This window comes from Amblyomma americanum, chromosome 4 (genome assembly GCF_052857255.1).
Source record: "Amblyomma americanum isolate KBUSLIRL-KWMA chromosome 4, ASM5285725v1, whole genome shotgun sequence".
Classification (NCBI taxonomy): Eukaryota; Metazoa; Arthropoda; class Arachnida; order Ixodida; family Ixodidae; genus Amblyomma; species Amblyomma americanum.
The window spans coordinates 64,173,338-64,187,649 of record NC_135500.1 but is presented as its reverse complement, the minus strand read 5'-3'; the positions used below and the strand labels follow the sequence as shown (position 1 = coordinate 64,187,649).

General features: G+C 48.5%; 1 protein-coding gene across 1 annotated transcript in view; it reads left to right on the top strand.

Annotated features, from left to right (window-relative positions):
* The window catches only part of LOC144128001 (Golgi-associated plant pathogenesis-related protein 1-like), a 137,592-nt gene extending 129,325 nt beyond the window's left edge, over positions 1-8,267 (top strand). The window contains exon 5 of the mRNA XM_077661048.1: positions 7,882-8,267. Within this exon, the coding sequence (XP_077517174.1) occupies positions 7,882-8,138 (257 nt within the window). The 3' untranslated portion in view covers positions 8,139-8,267. The remainder of the gene's footprint in view (positions 1-7,881) is intronic.
* Positions 8,268-14,312: the final 6,045 nt, after the last annotated feature.

Below are 14,312 nucleotides of genomic sequence, written 5' to 3'. Positions count from 1 at the left end.
CCATGCCTATTTGCCACCTTTTTTTTACGTTGTGGGCGACCCTGTGCACATACGGAACAACTTTCGCGGCTTGCTTCTTTTGCTCCGAAAGCCGCTTAAACATGACGCCCTTGATTTTTTGTAGGAGGGCTTCTGCAACTCCTGTGATTACCGAGTTTGGGAACCCGGCCCCCACCAATCGAGCCACTTGCGTATCAAAGCTCCCTTGCATACCATGCTGACACGACCTCACGAGTGCCGACTCTAGGCAAAGATTAGCAATAGCGCGTTTAACTGCCTTTGAATGAGCCGATGCATACGGTAGCAGCTCCTTAGCTCGAGGGGCATACTGCCAACATACATGTTCTTCTCCAAAAGTAAGCCTCAGGTATAAAAACTGTATACATCCCTTGCAAGGGCATTTCAAGCGTGAAAACCAGCCCATTTTTGTTCTCATTAAAGATTTCGAAAACATTGCATACAGCATCGGTGTAGGACACGTCGTTCAGTTTTTTGAAAACTATAAAAAAATCGTCAACATACCTAAAAACATTTAATACCCCCTCCTTATTAAACTTCGTTCTAAGGCGCGGTCAATATAGGCTACAAATATGCTTGTAAGAACCGGGGCTACGCAAGGTCCGATGCAGATCTCTTTCTTTTGTCGATAAAACCTCTCGTTAAACGATACAAACGTCACGTTAAGTTAAAGTTTTAGCATTCTCGTAAAATTAGCTACCGACACGCCTGAGGCGTTCTGGAATCCAACTGATAGCGTTGATGCTACGTCGTTCTTCTAGTGTGTGTGTGTTTATTCGGCGCTACTGTTTTCCTTTCTGGATCGAACTGAACCATCTAGCCAAAATAGAAGTTCTTCTAAACTATACATCACCATGTGTAGAATATTTGGCCGCAGTCTAGAATTGTTAGAACTAAGAAACCAACACTGTACGGTTCATGAAAGTAGAGGAAGAATGTAGATAAAAGGCTGCGTGCCGAACACACCATAAACACGTCAGAAACTAACAAACTGGCAGCAAAACAATAAGTGTACAAAACAGCTTCGTTCAGAGGCAATATTTGCAAAGACTGTAGTTGTCATTAATAAACAAGAGTTTATCTACCGTGAGTGGTTGCAAATTGGCTCCTCGAGACCGGAGGACCAGACCAGCCACCGAGGACACTCGCTCGCTCGGGGTGCTCGTGGCTGGGATGCATAGAATTTTTTAGCCAGACATGAAAGCTCGTTCTGAGCCCCTTTCCAAAATTTTAACACGTCGTTCACTTGCGTGCAAGGTTTACTTAAAAGTGCGTGGCACTCCGCAATGATTTCGTTGGTCCACTGCTGTGGCGCACTAGAACGGGGTCGTGCTAAGGACGTCAAAGCGTCGTTAGGGCGCGTGTCGCATTCCTTGATATAGCGACGCACCTGCTTCGCTAGAAACTCAAATTGCGATGTACCTCTTTTTGTCACATACTCTTCAAGAGCTTTTAGATTTTGAAAGCTAGGTTAGAGAAGCGTTGCCATGACCGTGACATCTGTCAGAGGAAACCTGTGTTCAAATCTCTATAACATCTCTATTTTGATTTCTTGAACTACACTGCTTCCGGACATGTCTTGCAGTGAGGCGAGAAGCTCGCTTCGAATAACGATGAGCACATTAAACGTGCTCGATTTTTGCTGGGAGAGCAGCTCCACCGCGCATTTAAGCTGGCTCAGGAATTACACGATCTCTTCAGTGCAGTCTTAGACACCAGGGAGCGGGCGCCCTATACGAGCCAACAACTTCCTGAGTGCAGCCTTCTTCGCGACGAGGCTCTCAAACACAGCTAATCTGCTATGTCACCTGGTTGGTGTGTCCAGTTTAACTGTGACTGCCCCTCCCCGTGCTACTGGACCGGCGTTGTATGTGTCGTTGCTGTTTTGACAGCCTTCATCAAGTACAGGATCATTTTCGTCATGTTCAAGCGCTTCGGCTGTGCTGACCAACGATTGCAGTGCCGCATTCAGGTCGGAGGCCCGGTAGTGCACAGTTTTTACAATGGCACGGCAGTTGAATAGCAAACTATTGAGTTCTGGGACACTTCCAAATCCGTCCTTGATGACGAGGTTGTGTAGGCCGTGGCCAACACAGAGGAGATGTTCCGTGCGCGAGACTCGCTGCGCGCCCCATGTTCGAGCCGGCGTCAGTGGCGGCACACACTTCCTTTCCCACCATGTCGAATTCTTCAAGGCACCTTTGCAACTCATTCATGATGGCAGCGCCTGTATGTCTCTCGGTCATGTGCCTCGTGCTCAGAGTCAATGACACGAGCTTCAAGTTTTTTGAAATAAAAACAGCAACCATTAGAGCCTGAAGCAGAGTGGTACGCCGCTTCCCTCACCAACAAAATTATTATTCTTTGTGATTTATAGTAAAAAAAAGGAAAAGACGTGCCAGCCGCGGCATCTCTTATCGAACTCTGAAGCACGTGAGGTGCGGCGAGCTTAAACAAAGGGTAAGGGAGTGGAGAGGAAATAAAAAAGGGGAGCGATAGGAAGAGAGGACAGGGGTAGAGGTATAGTTATAAAACACTGTATACAAAGAACGTGACGGCCGCCCGCGATTGTCCGAGTCCCGAGATAGCTTAGCACTGCAGCCGGGTGTCCCGACTGCATAGCACCCGCGCTCGCATGTCCGAGATTTCAAGGCGCGCGGGCGCAAACACACACACTGTTACGACCGCTGCGCGGGCTCGGCAATGCATGATATTCACAAGCCGCGCGAGGGGCGCACACAAAGTCCGCTTGCAGTTTGTGGGCGCCGAAGCACGCACGTGATGCCGTCAATCGGCGCGTGGGGACGCGCACACGCACACGCAGCCACGCATCGCACTCACGCACAAAACATTTACAAGCCGCGTGCGCGGCGTGTCCTTTATATCGAGAAAAATAAGTAACGGGCTCGGTGCACAGTACTGTAACGGCTGCCCGATCCGCCGAGGCCGTTGCACTGTACGGCCGTGGCACTGTACGACAGCCAAAGTGTGGGCACCCCGCTGTATGCAATCGTCCGAGGTGGCACGCGCAGAGCGTCCTGTCACCAGAGATGGGCATCCGACCTCAAAAATCTCGACCTCACCTGAACCTGAAAAAAAATTTGTCGACATCACTGAACCTCAACCTCATCAGTTTAGGTAGAGGTCTCCTGAGACGCCGTCACCTCACTTTTCCTGAGGCCACTGCCGACCTCACTCAACCTCAAATTGTCAGGTTGAGGTCGGCTGCTTGACCCCAGAAAGCAAACAAAAACAAAAAAAACGATTGAGAAGTTCTTCAGTTAAAAACAATTCTGAGAATCCTGCTGCGAGACAGGAAAGCAAAAGTGATGAAGGTTTCATTTAATGAAGTGTGTACAGATACTATCGATGTACACGCAGTTGGACAAGCTTATTATCTGGGATGAACACTCGGAGAGTTTATGACCTGAGGGCAGGGGTGTCCCATACCCTCTTGCCACCAGTACATCGGAGAGTACTTTCGTAGTGTCAATATTCGGTAACCTGCTTCGTGTACAGTTGTTCGTATTGGAAGACCCTCGCTCATTCACACACTAACCAGCAATTAACAAACAGAAGCCTTCTACACCGTTTACAAGAAATTGGGGGGGGGGGGGGGAGGCATTCACAATACTCTTTTTAGACTTGAGAATAGTTAGCGAAGGTAAAGAAGCTGTTCGTCAATGTACTTTCCAAAGCGACGGCTACACAGACGCACATCAGTATATCTCGACTTTCTAGCTCTATCCGGCATAGCGAGAGGACTCAGCGTAAATGAAAATTCTTCCACCCAGCAAACGCTATGTCCTCTATACGCTGCTTTCAAAAACACTTAACAAGCTGCGACTATAGTACACCAACAGAGGCGCGTTGTATTTATGTCTGTGTAGAAGCGAGCGGCTTTTTTTATCAATGCGAAAGCCTTAGATTACCCGCCGCGGTGGCTTAGTGGTTAGAACGCTCAGCTACTGATCCCAAGTTCCCAGGTTCGAACCCGACCGCGGCGGCAACGTTTCGATGGAGGCGAAACACATAGGCGCCCATGTGCTGTGTTTTGTCAGTGCACGTTAAAGATCCACAAGTGGTCGAAATTATTCCGGAGGCGTCCACTACGGTACCTCTTTCTCCCTTTCTTCTTTCACTCCCTCCTTATCCCTTCCATTACGGCGCGGTTCAGGTGTCCGCCGATATGTGAGACAGATACTGTGCAATTTCCTTTTCCCAAAAACCAATGTTCATTTTCATTAGACCCGCCGCTGTGGCTCAGTGGTTAGGGCGCTCGGCTACTGATCTGGAGTTCCCGGATTCGAACCCTACTGCGGCGGCTGCGTTTTTATGGAGGCGAAACGCTAAGGCGCCCGTGTGCTGTGCGATGTCAGTGCACGTTAAAGATCCCCAGGTGGTCGAAATTATTCCGGAGCCCCCCACTACGGCACCTCTTCTTCCTTTGTTCTTTCACTCCCTCCTTTATCCCTTCCCTTACGGCGCGGTTCAGGTGTCCAACGATATATGAGACAGATACTGCGCCATTTCTTTTTCACAAAAACCAATTATTATTATTATTATTATTATTATTATTATTATTATTATTATTATTATTATTCATTTTCATTAGATGGCTCACTTTCAAGGTCATATCCGCAAAAAAGTGTCCACAAAAATGTTACCGTGTTACGTCACGAGCAGACGAGTCACGCGACGAAGATGATGACAGCACACAATAGCTGCTAATTACTGTATTATGCAACGATAAGACTAATTACTATAATGAGTGATGACATCATATCAGTGTGACGTTATACCTGGTCACGCGACAACGGTGTAATGTGATGTCACACCTAGTCACGTGAAGACGATGTAATGTGACGTCACACCTAGTCACGTGGCAACGATGTAATGTCTCGTCATACCACGCCCCAGCCACCCCCATTTCGAGATCCGTATGGATGCCACATTACTACACATGAGCGCATGACGCATTACGAAGAGTGCCCACCACCCGGTCCATATTATGACATTCGGATTGTCGAGCATAAAACGCGCCAGTTCACGTACTGCAAAGATCATGCAATGTCACACTAAGTTTGTCCTTTCTCCCTTCCCTTACGGCGTGGTTCAGGTGTCCAACGATATATGAGCAGATACTGCGCCATTTCCTTTCAAAAACCAATTATTATTATGACTATTATTATTCATTTTCATTAGAAGGCTAACTTTCAATGTCATATCCGCAAAAATGTGTCCACAAAAACGGATTGTCCAGCAGGTAAACGCGCCAGCTCTCATGTATAACATACTGCAAAGATCATGCAACGTCACATGCAGTTGACCTTCGAAATGATCGCGGTGATCTTGACGATGATAGTGTGTCTTTATGGGCCCGGAGAAGTCCGATCTAAAGCTACCAAATTAAATGTTGCCATAATATTGATTAAATATGGTCGAAGACAATCATTCTGCGGGAAAACGGAAAACATAAACGCCTGCAGCTAATAATTAAGTATAATGATGTTGATGTTCCTGGGAGGTCAAGACCCTCCCCCGTTTCCGCCGCTTCCCTCCAGGTGGCGATGGCAATGGTTTCGAAATCCTGGGAATTCTCCGATGACTGATCCCGTGGCATTTTTTAAAAAACAGCTAGGTTACGTCTTCGAACACTGTGCCGGGTATTCAAATCACACGGGTCAAAAAAACTGGCCTAAAGTGGGCAGCATGAACCGCTCTCTCTGTCAATAGCACCACTGCTCTCCGCTCAAATTTCGCCGCAGCGAAATCTTTTTCCGAGTCCAGGCGCAGCAGCTTCGCCTTACAAAAACAGAGGGAGAACACATACGTAGTAGGATGCTGGAAGAAATGCATTCCAAATGGAACTTTTCTTTCCAGTGTAGCGCTATATGTCGCCACAAGCTGGATGTGACACTAAATTTGCCTATCTGACACCCGTATACACCATTCAGTGCTGCGGATACAGCCAGTGGCGCATACACTGGTGAAAGGGAGAGCGAAAAACAAAACTGCGGTTAGGCAAGTCTAACGCAAAAAAAAAGCCAGCCCCGTGCGAGCGGTACAAGGCATCCCCATGAAAATCCACGTGAGCAAAAAATAAAACATTGGTTATGTGGTTGCCTGTCAGTTCCTGCTTTCCTGCAATCTGCGCTTCTGTCACCCAGCGCTCGGCGATTCTGCACTTTTTGTGCAAAATCGAAACATTTTCAGCAGCTTATCGCCGATCATTTCCAAAGGGAACGTTTCCTTCGATAGGAAGCCGCCGCCGCATAGGTTTCCGCCAGTGCCGCCACTAACCAATCCGCGCTAGTCGCGCGACTGTGCCTCCACCTGCAGATTGATCTCGCGGCGAATAGGTTCGGCGATGTTCAAGTCTTGCGAACGCCATCAGTCTTAGTTTTCATGAACAGGTTAAAAGGCCTGACGTTGTTATCTTGCAGGCATGTAATAGGGGCCAAAAAAATTGTAGTGTATCAACAGACTGGAGTGTCCTAGGGCACTCCATGAACACAAGGGAAACATTGCGGTTGTACCGTATTCCGTGAGCCACCGCAGTGGCAAAGTGGTTATGGTGCTCGACTGCTCAACCGAAAGACGCGGGTTCGATCACGGCCACAGTGGGCGCATTTCGTTGGAGGCGAAACACTAGTGGCCCGTGTACTGTGCAATGTCAGTGCATTTAAGAACCCCAGGTGGGCGAAATTGTCCGGAGCACCTCACTACGGCGGCCCTTATAGCCTGAGTCGCTTTGGGACGTTAAACCAGGGTGTCGGTGTCGTACCTCCATGAATTGTCGCAACGTTTAAAACGCGTAGGACACATATACGACGTGTGTACCGTTGGGAGCCGTGAACAGGACATCGCAGGCCGTGAGCAACGGAAGCAAAGACGAGCAGGTTTATTAAGGTGGCCGATGGCGTTGTTCGCTCTACATGACATGAAAGTACCGACTACGTCATCAGCAATGCCGAAACGTGACCCGTGCTCAGACATATACGATACAGCCTGAACAGGCTGGACAGCATTTGTGCCAAGGACAAGAGAAAACTAATAGACAAGTAACTTGCCTGCAGGCAATACAGAATGCCTGGCGAAGGATGTTCCTTTGCGTTCTTGTATAGAAGGTGTGTAGGGAGTGCCTTTCAAATGCGGGGAAACCTAAATGGGACAAACAGGAAGATGATTCAACATACGCTAACATAAACATAACAATTCTCTGGCAGCGCCCGATCCTCGAACTTGGCAATGTGTCATAAAAAATGCTGCCAAGAACCCCCTTGCACCCCTTTTTAACGAGGCTTCGGTGTTGTACAAGCACAGAGGTCTAGTAACAAGATCATTGAACGAAGCGTGTACTTTATCCACAAGAACTGTGACACGTGCGTAAGCATCCAGTCTGGTGTCATTCATGATCGTGAAATTTCATATCTTGATGTGCCTGAATGAATTTCAGAATGGGGTTTCTTACCTGCAAACGTGCCTGATTGCAGGAACCGCTGTACTTAAGAGTTCTGCTCAAATAAAGCGTTTAGTTGATAGCCAGCGCTCGTCTCGTCTACATGCTGGTCTATGTCTTTCACGCTGTTTTCTACAAATATGACATCAACTTTTGATTTTACTAGAGTTTAATACACTAATATATCTTGGTAATGTCAGGTATATGCTCCCTCATATGGCGACAGGAATACAATCAGGAGTTGAACCAGTATGCTTCAGCAGTCATGGAATGAGTGTCTAATGCACGGGAATTCAATCGGCATGCGACCCTTTGGAGCCGCCATTTTGATAAACATGATAAACCGACAAGGGTTAACACTGTCACAAGGCTGACATGTTCCATTCGCTCGTTCATTACAGGCAAAAAGGTCGTTGACGTATGGTATGCAGAGATCAAGAAACACAACTTCACCCGGGAAAATCCCCCAGGTGATGTGCTCCATTTCACGCAGGTCGCCTGGAAGAAGACTCGCCGCCTCGGTGTTGGCATCGCCAAGGCAAAAGACGGCTCGTATTATGTCTCAGCCTTGTACGATCCTAAAGGAAACTATCGAACTGAGTTCCTAGAAAACGTTCCCAGGCCCATTCGTGAAGCTTCGAGCAGCGTGAGCTGTTAGTAACAGAATAAAGAGGACAGCAGCGGCTCCTTTCGTCTCCTGTAACTGCAGCTCCGGGCCTTCTTCGCGTCATGGCACCGTGTGATATCGTGGCTGGAATACTGAAAATAAATCGACTGTTTTTTAACGCATATCCGCAGTGTTCTGCTTCTGCGCGCCCTGACATGGCCTGCATTATACCTATATAAAGGAGATTTGTCAAATTTTATTTATTTATTTCAGTACCGCAAACCGCCACGGCTCACGTCACCGGGAAGCCCCGAGGGATCCCAGTGGACAAAATGAGCTTAAAATTCAGGGAGTTGTCACAAGATACCGCACCAGATGGTCTCCTGCAGTTAGGGCCATTTAGACCCAGCAGTCCAAAATGTGCGATGCGTGCTTTTCATGGAATTCGTTCATTGTCAAACTGCGCGAAACCAGGACATTGCAAGGAGGACATACCGCACTGGCCAGATCTGTGTGTCCTCCTTGCTCTGTCCTCGTTCTTTCGGGCAATTTGACAGTGAACGAAATGCACCAGCTAGCCTGCCAGAAGACACTTCTTCTCATGGAAGAAAATGAAACTGAGTAAACTAGGCAACGTCCCATTTAATCGGTGGCAGCCGGTGGCTGGGTGGCGCCGGTTGCGTCGCACTGATGCTTGCTACGCTCTCGTTCTAACGCGGACTTCCTAAATTGAACCTGTGGCAGACGGCAGTTCCGGACGTTGAAGTTTCGCCCTCTACGCGTTGTAGCCGGCGGTGCTCTCGCTGCTGCAAGGTCTTCGTCCCCCGCCGTTCCTCGGCCTGGCTACGCAGTCGATCGGCTTGTCGCTCGGCGGTGATCCCTACGGGTCTTGTCGGCAGCGACTTCGTGCGCGCGAACGCGACAAGCGCACTTTGCATCACCCATAGCACTGCGCATGGCAGCTACTGCGCCCACCCACGCGCGTTGATTTTCCGGTTTGCTATTTGGTTTTCCGGCCACCCGCAAAGAGAGTTTTGGCTGAGCTCCTTGTCACCGGGCACTTAGTTCCCGCTTGGGAGCAGAGAGAAACAGATCCCATTAGGCCGGCTCACGTGGCCGATGACCTTCGTGGCTCCGATAGCTTGCGGTGGGCGCCATCGCTGCGCGCGTACGTAAGTTTTCACTAGTAAATATCCCTTCAGCGCATGTATCTGTATTCTCTTCCGTCCCGTCCGTCAGCGCTGTTTCGTCGTACTGTTCAACAGCGTTTTTCACAACGAAAGTTTGTATTAGGTAGCTCACCCGCGAGGGAAGTGAAGTCACGTCACCAGAGGTGGGCATTCGACCTCAAAAATCTGGACCTCACCTCAACCTCAAAAACAATTTGCCGACCTCACTCAACCTCATCCGTTGAGGTTGAGGTCTCCCTAGACTTCTCACCTCACCTCAGGCCACTGCCGTCCTCACTCAACCTCACCTCAACTTCAAATTGTGAGGTTGAGATTGGCTGCTCGACATCAGAAAACAAACGAAAAACAAAACAAAAATCGATTAAGAAGTTTTTCAGTTAAAAACAATTCTGAAAATCCTGTGAGAAAGGAAAGCCAAAATGATGATGGTATTTTTTAATTAGGTGTGTACAGACACTATCGATGCACACGCAATGGGAGAAGCTTATAATCTGGGATGGACCCTCAGAGACTATATGGCCTGCGGTCAGGGGTGTCCCATACGCGGTTAGCACCAGTACGTCGGTGAGTACTTTATATGTGTCAATATTTGACAACCTGCTTCGTGTACACTCGTTCGTATTGGAAGCCTCTCGCTCATTCACGCGCGAATCGGCAATTGACAAACACAGCCCTTCTACACCATCTACGAGAAATTGGGAGCAGGGGGAGGTATTCACGATACTCTTTTCAGGCTTGAGAATAGTTACCGAATATAAAGAAACTGGTCGTCGATGTACTTTGTAGTGCAACGGTTATGCAGACGCATATCCGTATATTTTCATCTTCTAGCTCCATCCAACATAGCGAGAATGCTCTTCTCAGTCCTCGGTATGTTGCCTTCGAAAACACTTAACGTGCTGCGACTGTAGTACGGACAGAGGCACGTTGTATATTTATGCCTGTGCAGAAGCGAGCTGCTTCTTTTATTGATGCGAAAGCATTAGATGGCTCACTTTCAAGGTCATATCCTCAAAAAAGTGTCCGCAAGAAATGGCGCAATGCGACGTCACGAGCCGACGAGTCACGCGACGAAGATGATGACGTCACATAATAATTAATGGTAATAGTGTAATTAGGTAACGGCAAGAATAATTAGTATACTTAGTGATGGCATCATGTGAGTGTGACTTCATACCAGGTCAAATGACAGCGATGTAATGTGCCATCAAACTATATAGTCACGTGACGACGCTATAATATGACATCACACCGACTCGCGTGACAACTATGTAATTTCTCGTCATACGAGGCCCACATCCACCCCCTTTCCATCCCCATTTCAAGATCCATATGGATTTCACATGACTACACATACGCGCATGACGCATTACAAAGAATGCCCACAACCCGGTCCACATTAATGACATTCGGATTGTCCAGCAGGTAAACGCGCCAGTTCTTATGTATGACATACTGCAAAGATCATGCAACGACACATGCTTTTGACACTCGAGACGATGGCGATGATGGTGATGCTAACAGTGTATCTTTATGCGCCCGGGGAAGTCTGATATACCGCTACAAAATTAAATGTTGCCGGAATATTAAGTATTTTACATTACCCAGCAACCGAAGACAATTATTGTGCGGTAAAATCTGAATACCTACAGCTAATAAATAGGGATGATGATGTTGATGTTCCTGGGAGGTCAAGACACTGCCCCTGTTTCCGCCACTTCCCTCCAGGTGGCGATGGTAATGGTTTCGAAATCCTGGGAATTCTCCGACGACTCGGTGAACCCGCATCATTTTGCAAGAAATGGGTAGATTACGTCTTCGAACACTGTATCAACTAATAAAATCACACGGGTCAAAACAACTGGCCTAGAGTGGGCAGCGGGAATCGCTCTCTCTGTAAAAAGCACCGTAGCTCTCCGCTCAATTTCCCCGCAGCGAAATCCTTTTACGCCCCCCCCCCCCCCCCCCCAACACGGCGAAAAAAAACCGCCTAAGTACCCATACGCCTCAACAGAATTCTGGTTACCATTGCGTCAACCAGTCTGAGACACGCTGCTTTAAGTCAATCACTTAAACGACGTTTTTTACCCACGAGCACCGCGCGAGCATTCTGCGAAGCCGTTTAAGGTGAACGATGGGTCTCTGCAAAATAGTTAAAGGAAAGATAACGTGTAATGCCTCGTCGTCTGCAAGGCAGGCTGCCTACCTAACTGATCCCATACGAGAAAAGAAAAAAACAATGATTAGAAACATGCAAACAAAAATCGCACTCTAAAAACAGAAGCGACCAACACTGTTCCCCATTAAACGTAATATTAGAAGGTTTAAAACAGCGACTCAGCAGCCAGGCGCCAGCACGTAATCAGTTCTATTCACTCTTCATTAAAAAAAAAGAGGAAAAGGAATCAGCTACCACACCATCAGACATTCATTATAGTTTTGCAATTTTTCCGCCGCTGTAACACCACTATGCTGGCACGTTCGCCTCGTGTTGCGGTGTTTTGGCATAATAAGTGAATTTCCGAGTAGGAACAAGCAACCGGAGAGCACAGAGAAGTTTTTCGGAAGGATATAAAAGTTAAATTACGTTTGCATCAGCTTGCATTACGGAACGGGAATATACAGAAGTAGTGTGAGATTCGAAAGGGTAAGTCAGCGGTCAAAAGCTTCGACGGTGTTATACAGGTTTTTCTGGCTTCGTGCTTTTTTAATCAAATCAGCAGGTGTCCTTGTTAGGAACCGCCCGAATCACATTCTCTCGCCTGTGCCGACAGCTCTAGTTTCTGTTAAGTCGGCTTGTAATGTACAGCAATACACCCTTTATTTGACTGCAAGGCAAGAGCCGTGACGTCAGCGCCGGAAACGAGCATGAACACGATGCAGTCTTGCTTGGGGCCATCCGCGCTGCGACGAATTTATTGCGTGCCTGTTGAACTGAACTTATTTGTTTGCGGCATCCAACAAGGTTACCGCGGGTAAACATGAGTTACGTGCTTTGCGTGCTCCCGGGAGTTCGAGCCAAACGGTAGGCAGCCGGCTGCTACGCCAGCAAGGGAAGTGGGAGCGAGAGTGGCGTGCTGTGACAGTAACACTCCTTCTGGAAAGGCCAGGCGGGTGAGTCTTCCTGTAGACGCGGACTGAGCGGACATTACGGCGCAGCACCGGAAGCTAAGAGGGAACTGTGGCATCCGATTGTCCAAACAGGGGAAACCGAACACCAAGTGTCATTGCATGAACACTGCGGTGGTGCGCTGCAACGCCGCTTCGGAAGCTCCACTCGTCGGAGTAAGACGTGGCAACTGCAAAAAGTCTCGACCTCACCGAATGGCGACCTCACTCAACCTCAAACTCACGCGTGAGGTTGAGGTCTGATTTTCTGACCTCACTCACAAAATTTCGAGCCGTCGCCGACCTCACCTCAACCTCACGTCGTGACGTGAGGTTGAGGTCATTTTGAGGTTGTGGTCGACCTCATGAGGTTGCCCACCTCTGCCCGTCACAGGCGCAGCTGGCCTGCCGTTCTGGACGTCCTGCGCGCCGGACAGCCAAGTGTGAATGATAGGCGACGGACGTCCGAGTAGTCGGCAGAGGCTCTCGTTACAAAATAATAGCAGTCGTGGCATCGACGAAGGCTGCATGTCTTCGTGTCTGAGTATTGATCCTAGCAATCCTTTACCTCCCCCTCCGCCCTCTTCCCGATGGGACTCCCCCTCTCCCCCTTCCCCTGCCCCAGAAAGATAAAAAACAGCCTCGACTAGCAGTACAAAATTCGGGGGACGCTTAATTTCCGCCTTAAGGGCACGACTCAATGGCTCCCTTCATTGGCCTAGGGTCCTCTTTGGATATCATTTCGGAGACGCGGACACCGTTCTTTTTTATATATTTTCATGTTTTATTATTCTATTACTTGTTCTTTAAGTATTTCTAATTATTATTTTATTCACCGCAAGACACACAAACCCTCCCTTTGACCAAGCACACCGAACCTGCCTCCATGGTCTGACTCTCGACCCGAGGCTCCCAGGTTCGATTCCCATCTCACCCCAGTTTTCTTTTCGGTGCAATTTACCTTGCAGCTCTACATGTCCTAATTACGTTTGAGTTATGTTGTAACCTTATAATCACAATTTATCTGCTGTCTTAATTTCAATTCTTTCTGGCGTCACCACCATGTAGATCAGCGGCCAATCGGATTTTCTTTCTCACACCCCCGGGGTTGCCGTGGAACGTGCGCTCCAACGCTCTCGCGTTAAAGCACCCCGCGTTGCTCTACGGCTGCTGCTATCTCATTTGCGGTCGAATAGCCGACGCTGCGGCAGGCAGGCTTCAAAGAGAACTTTCCTAGAACCTGTTACCCAGGAGCATATAAGGCAAGCGCAAGGGCGGCCAACTGTGCTGCCACCTCGGCACTTTTGGGCACATTCACATTGGCGAGTCGCAGACGTCCCGCGAAAGTTGTCTGTCGATTAGACACGGTTCCTGAGCACTTGAAATCAATGGTCTGACGAAACCCCGTCTGGTCGGGATGGTGTAAGCGCTGTGAAGGCGCGGCGGGTGACATCGCATCATGTCAAGCCTGTGGCTCCACTTCAGAGACTCACCAGCGTGAAGGCGTGTTCACTGCTGGTGAGTCACGGAGGTCGCGCGACATAACTGAGCCGGTTCGTCACGGAGTGGGAACTTCGACCTAGAATTGAGCATAGGTCTCCGAGTTGCCTCCAGAAGCATCCATATTAAGAGGGAAAGCCGCAAGTAGAGCAGTGGCTAGAGCGAGTGCAGCCTCAATGCGCTTGTTTCTGGTTGACGAACTTGCTTTATTGTAGGAAAATTATTGTTAGATTGCATGACACAGCTTGCTAGTAATGTGTCGGCTGCACCGGGGCCTACCTCAATGAGTTACGAACAACGGACTCGCCATGTGGCAAGTGGCTCCACCTTTTATAAAAGCCACAAATCAGAAACGTTCTTTTTAACAATTTGCCAACACTTGTGATAAGTTTGCGTGTTAGTGATAACAGAACATCGTATTCAGTGA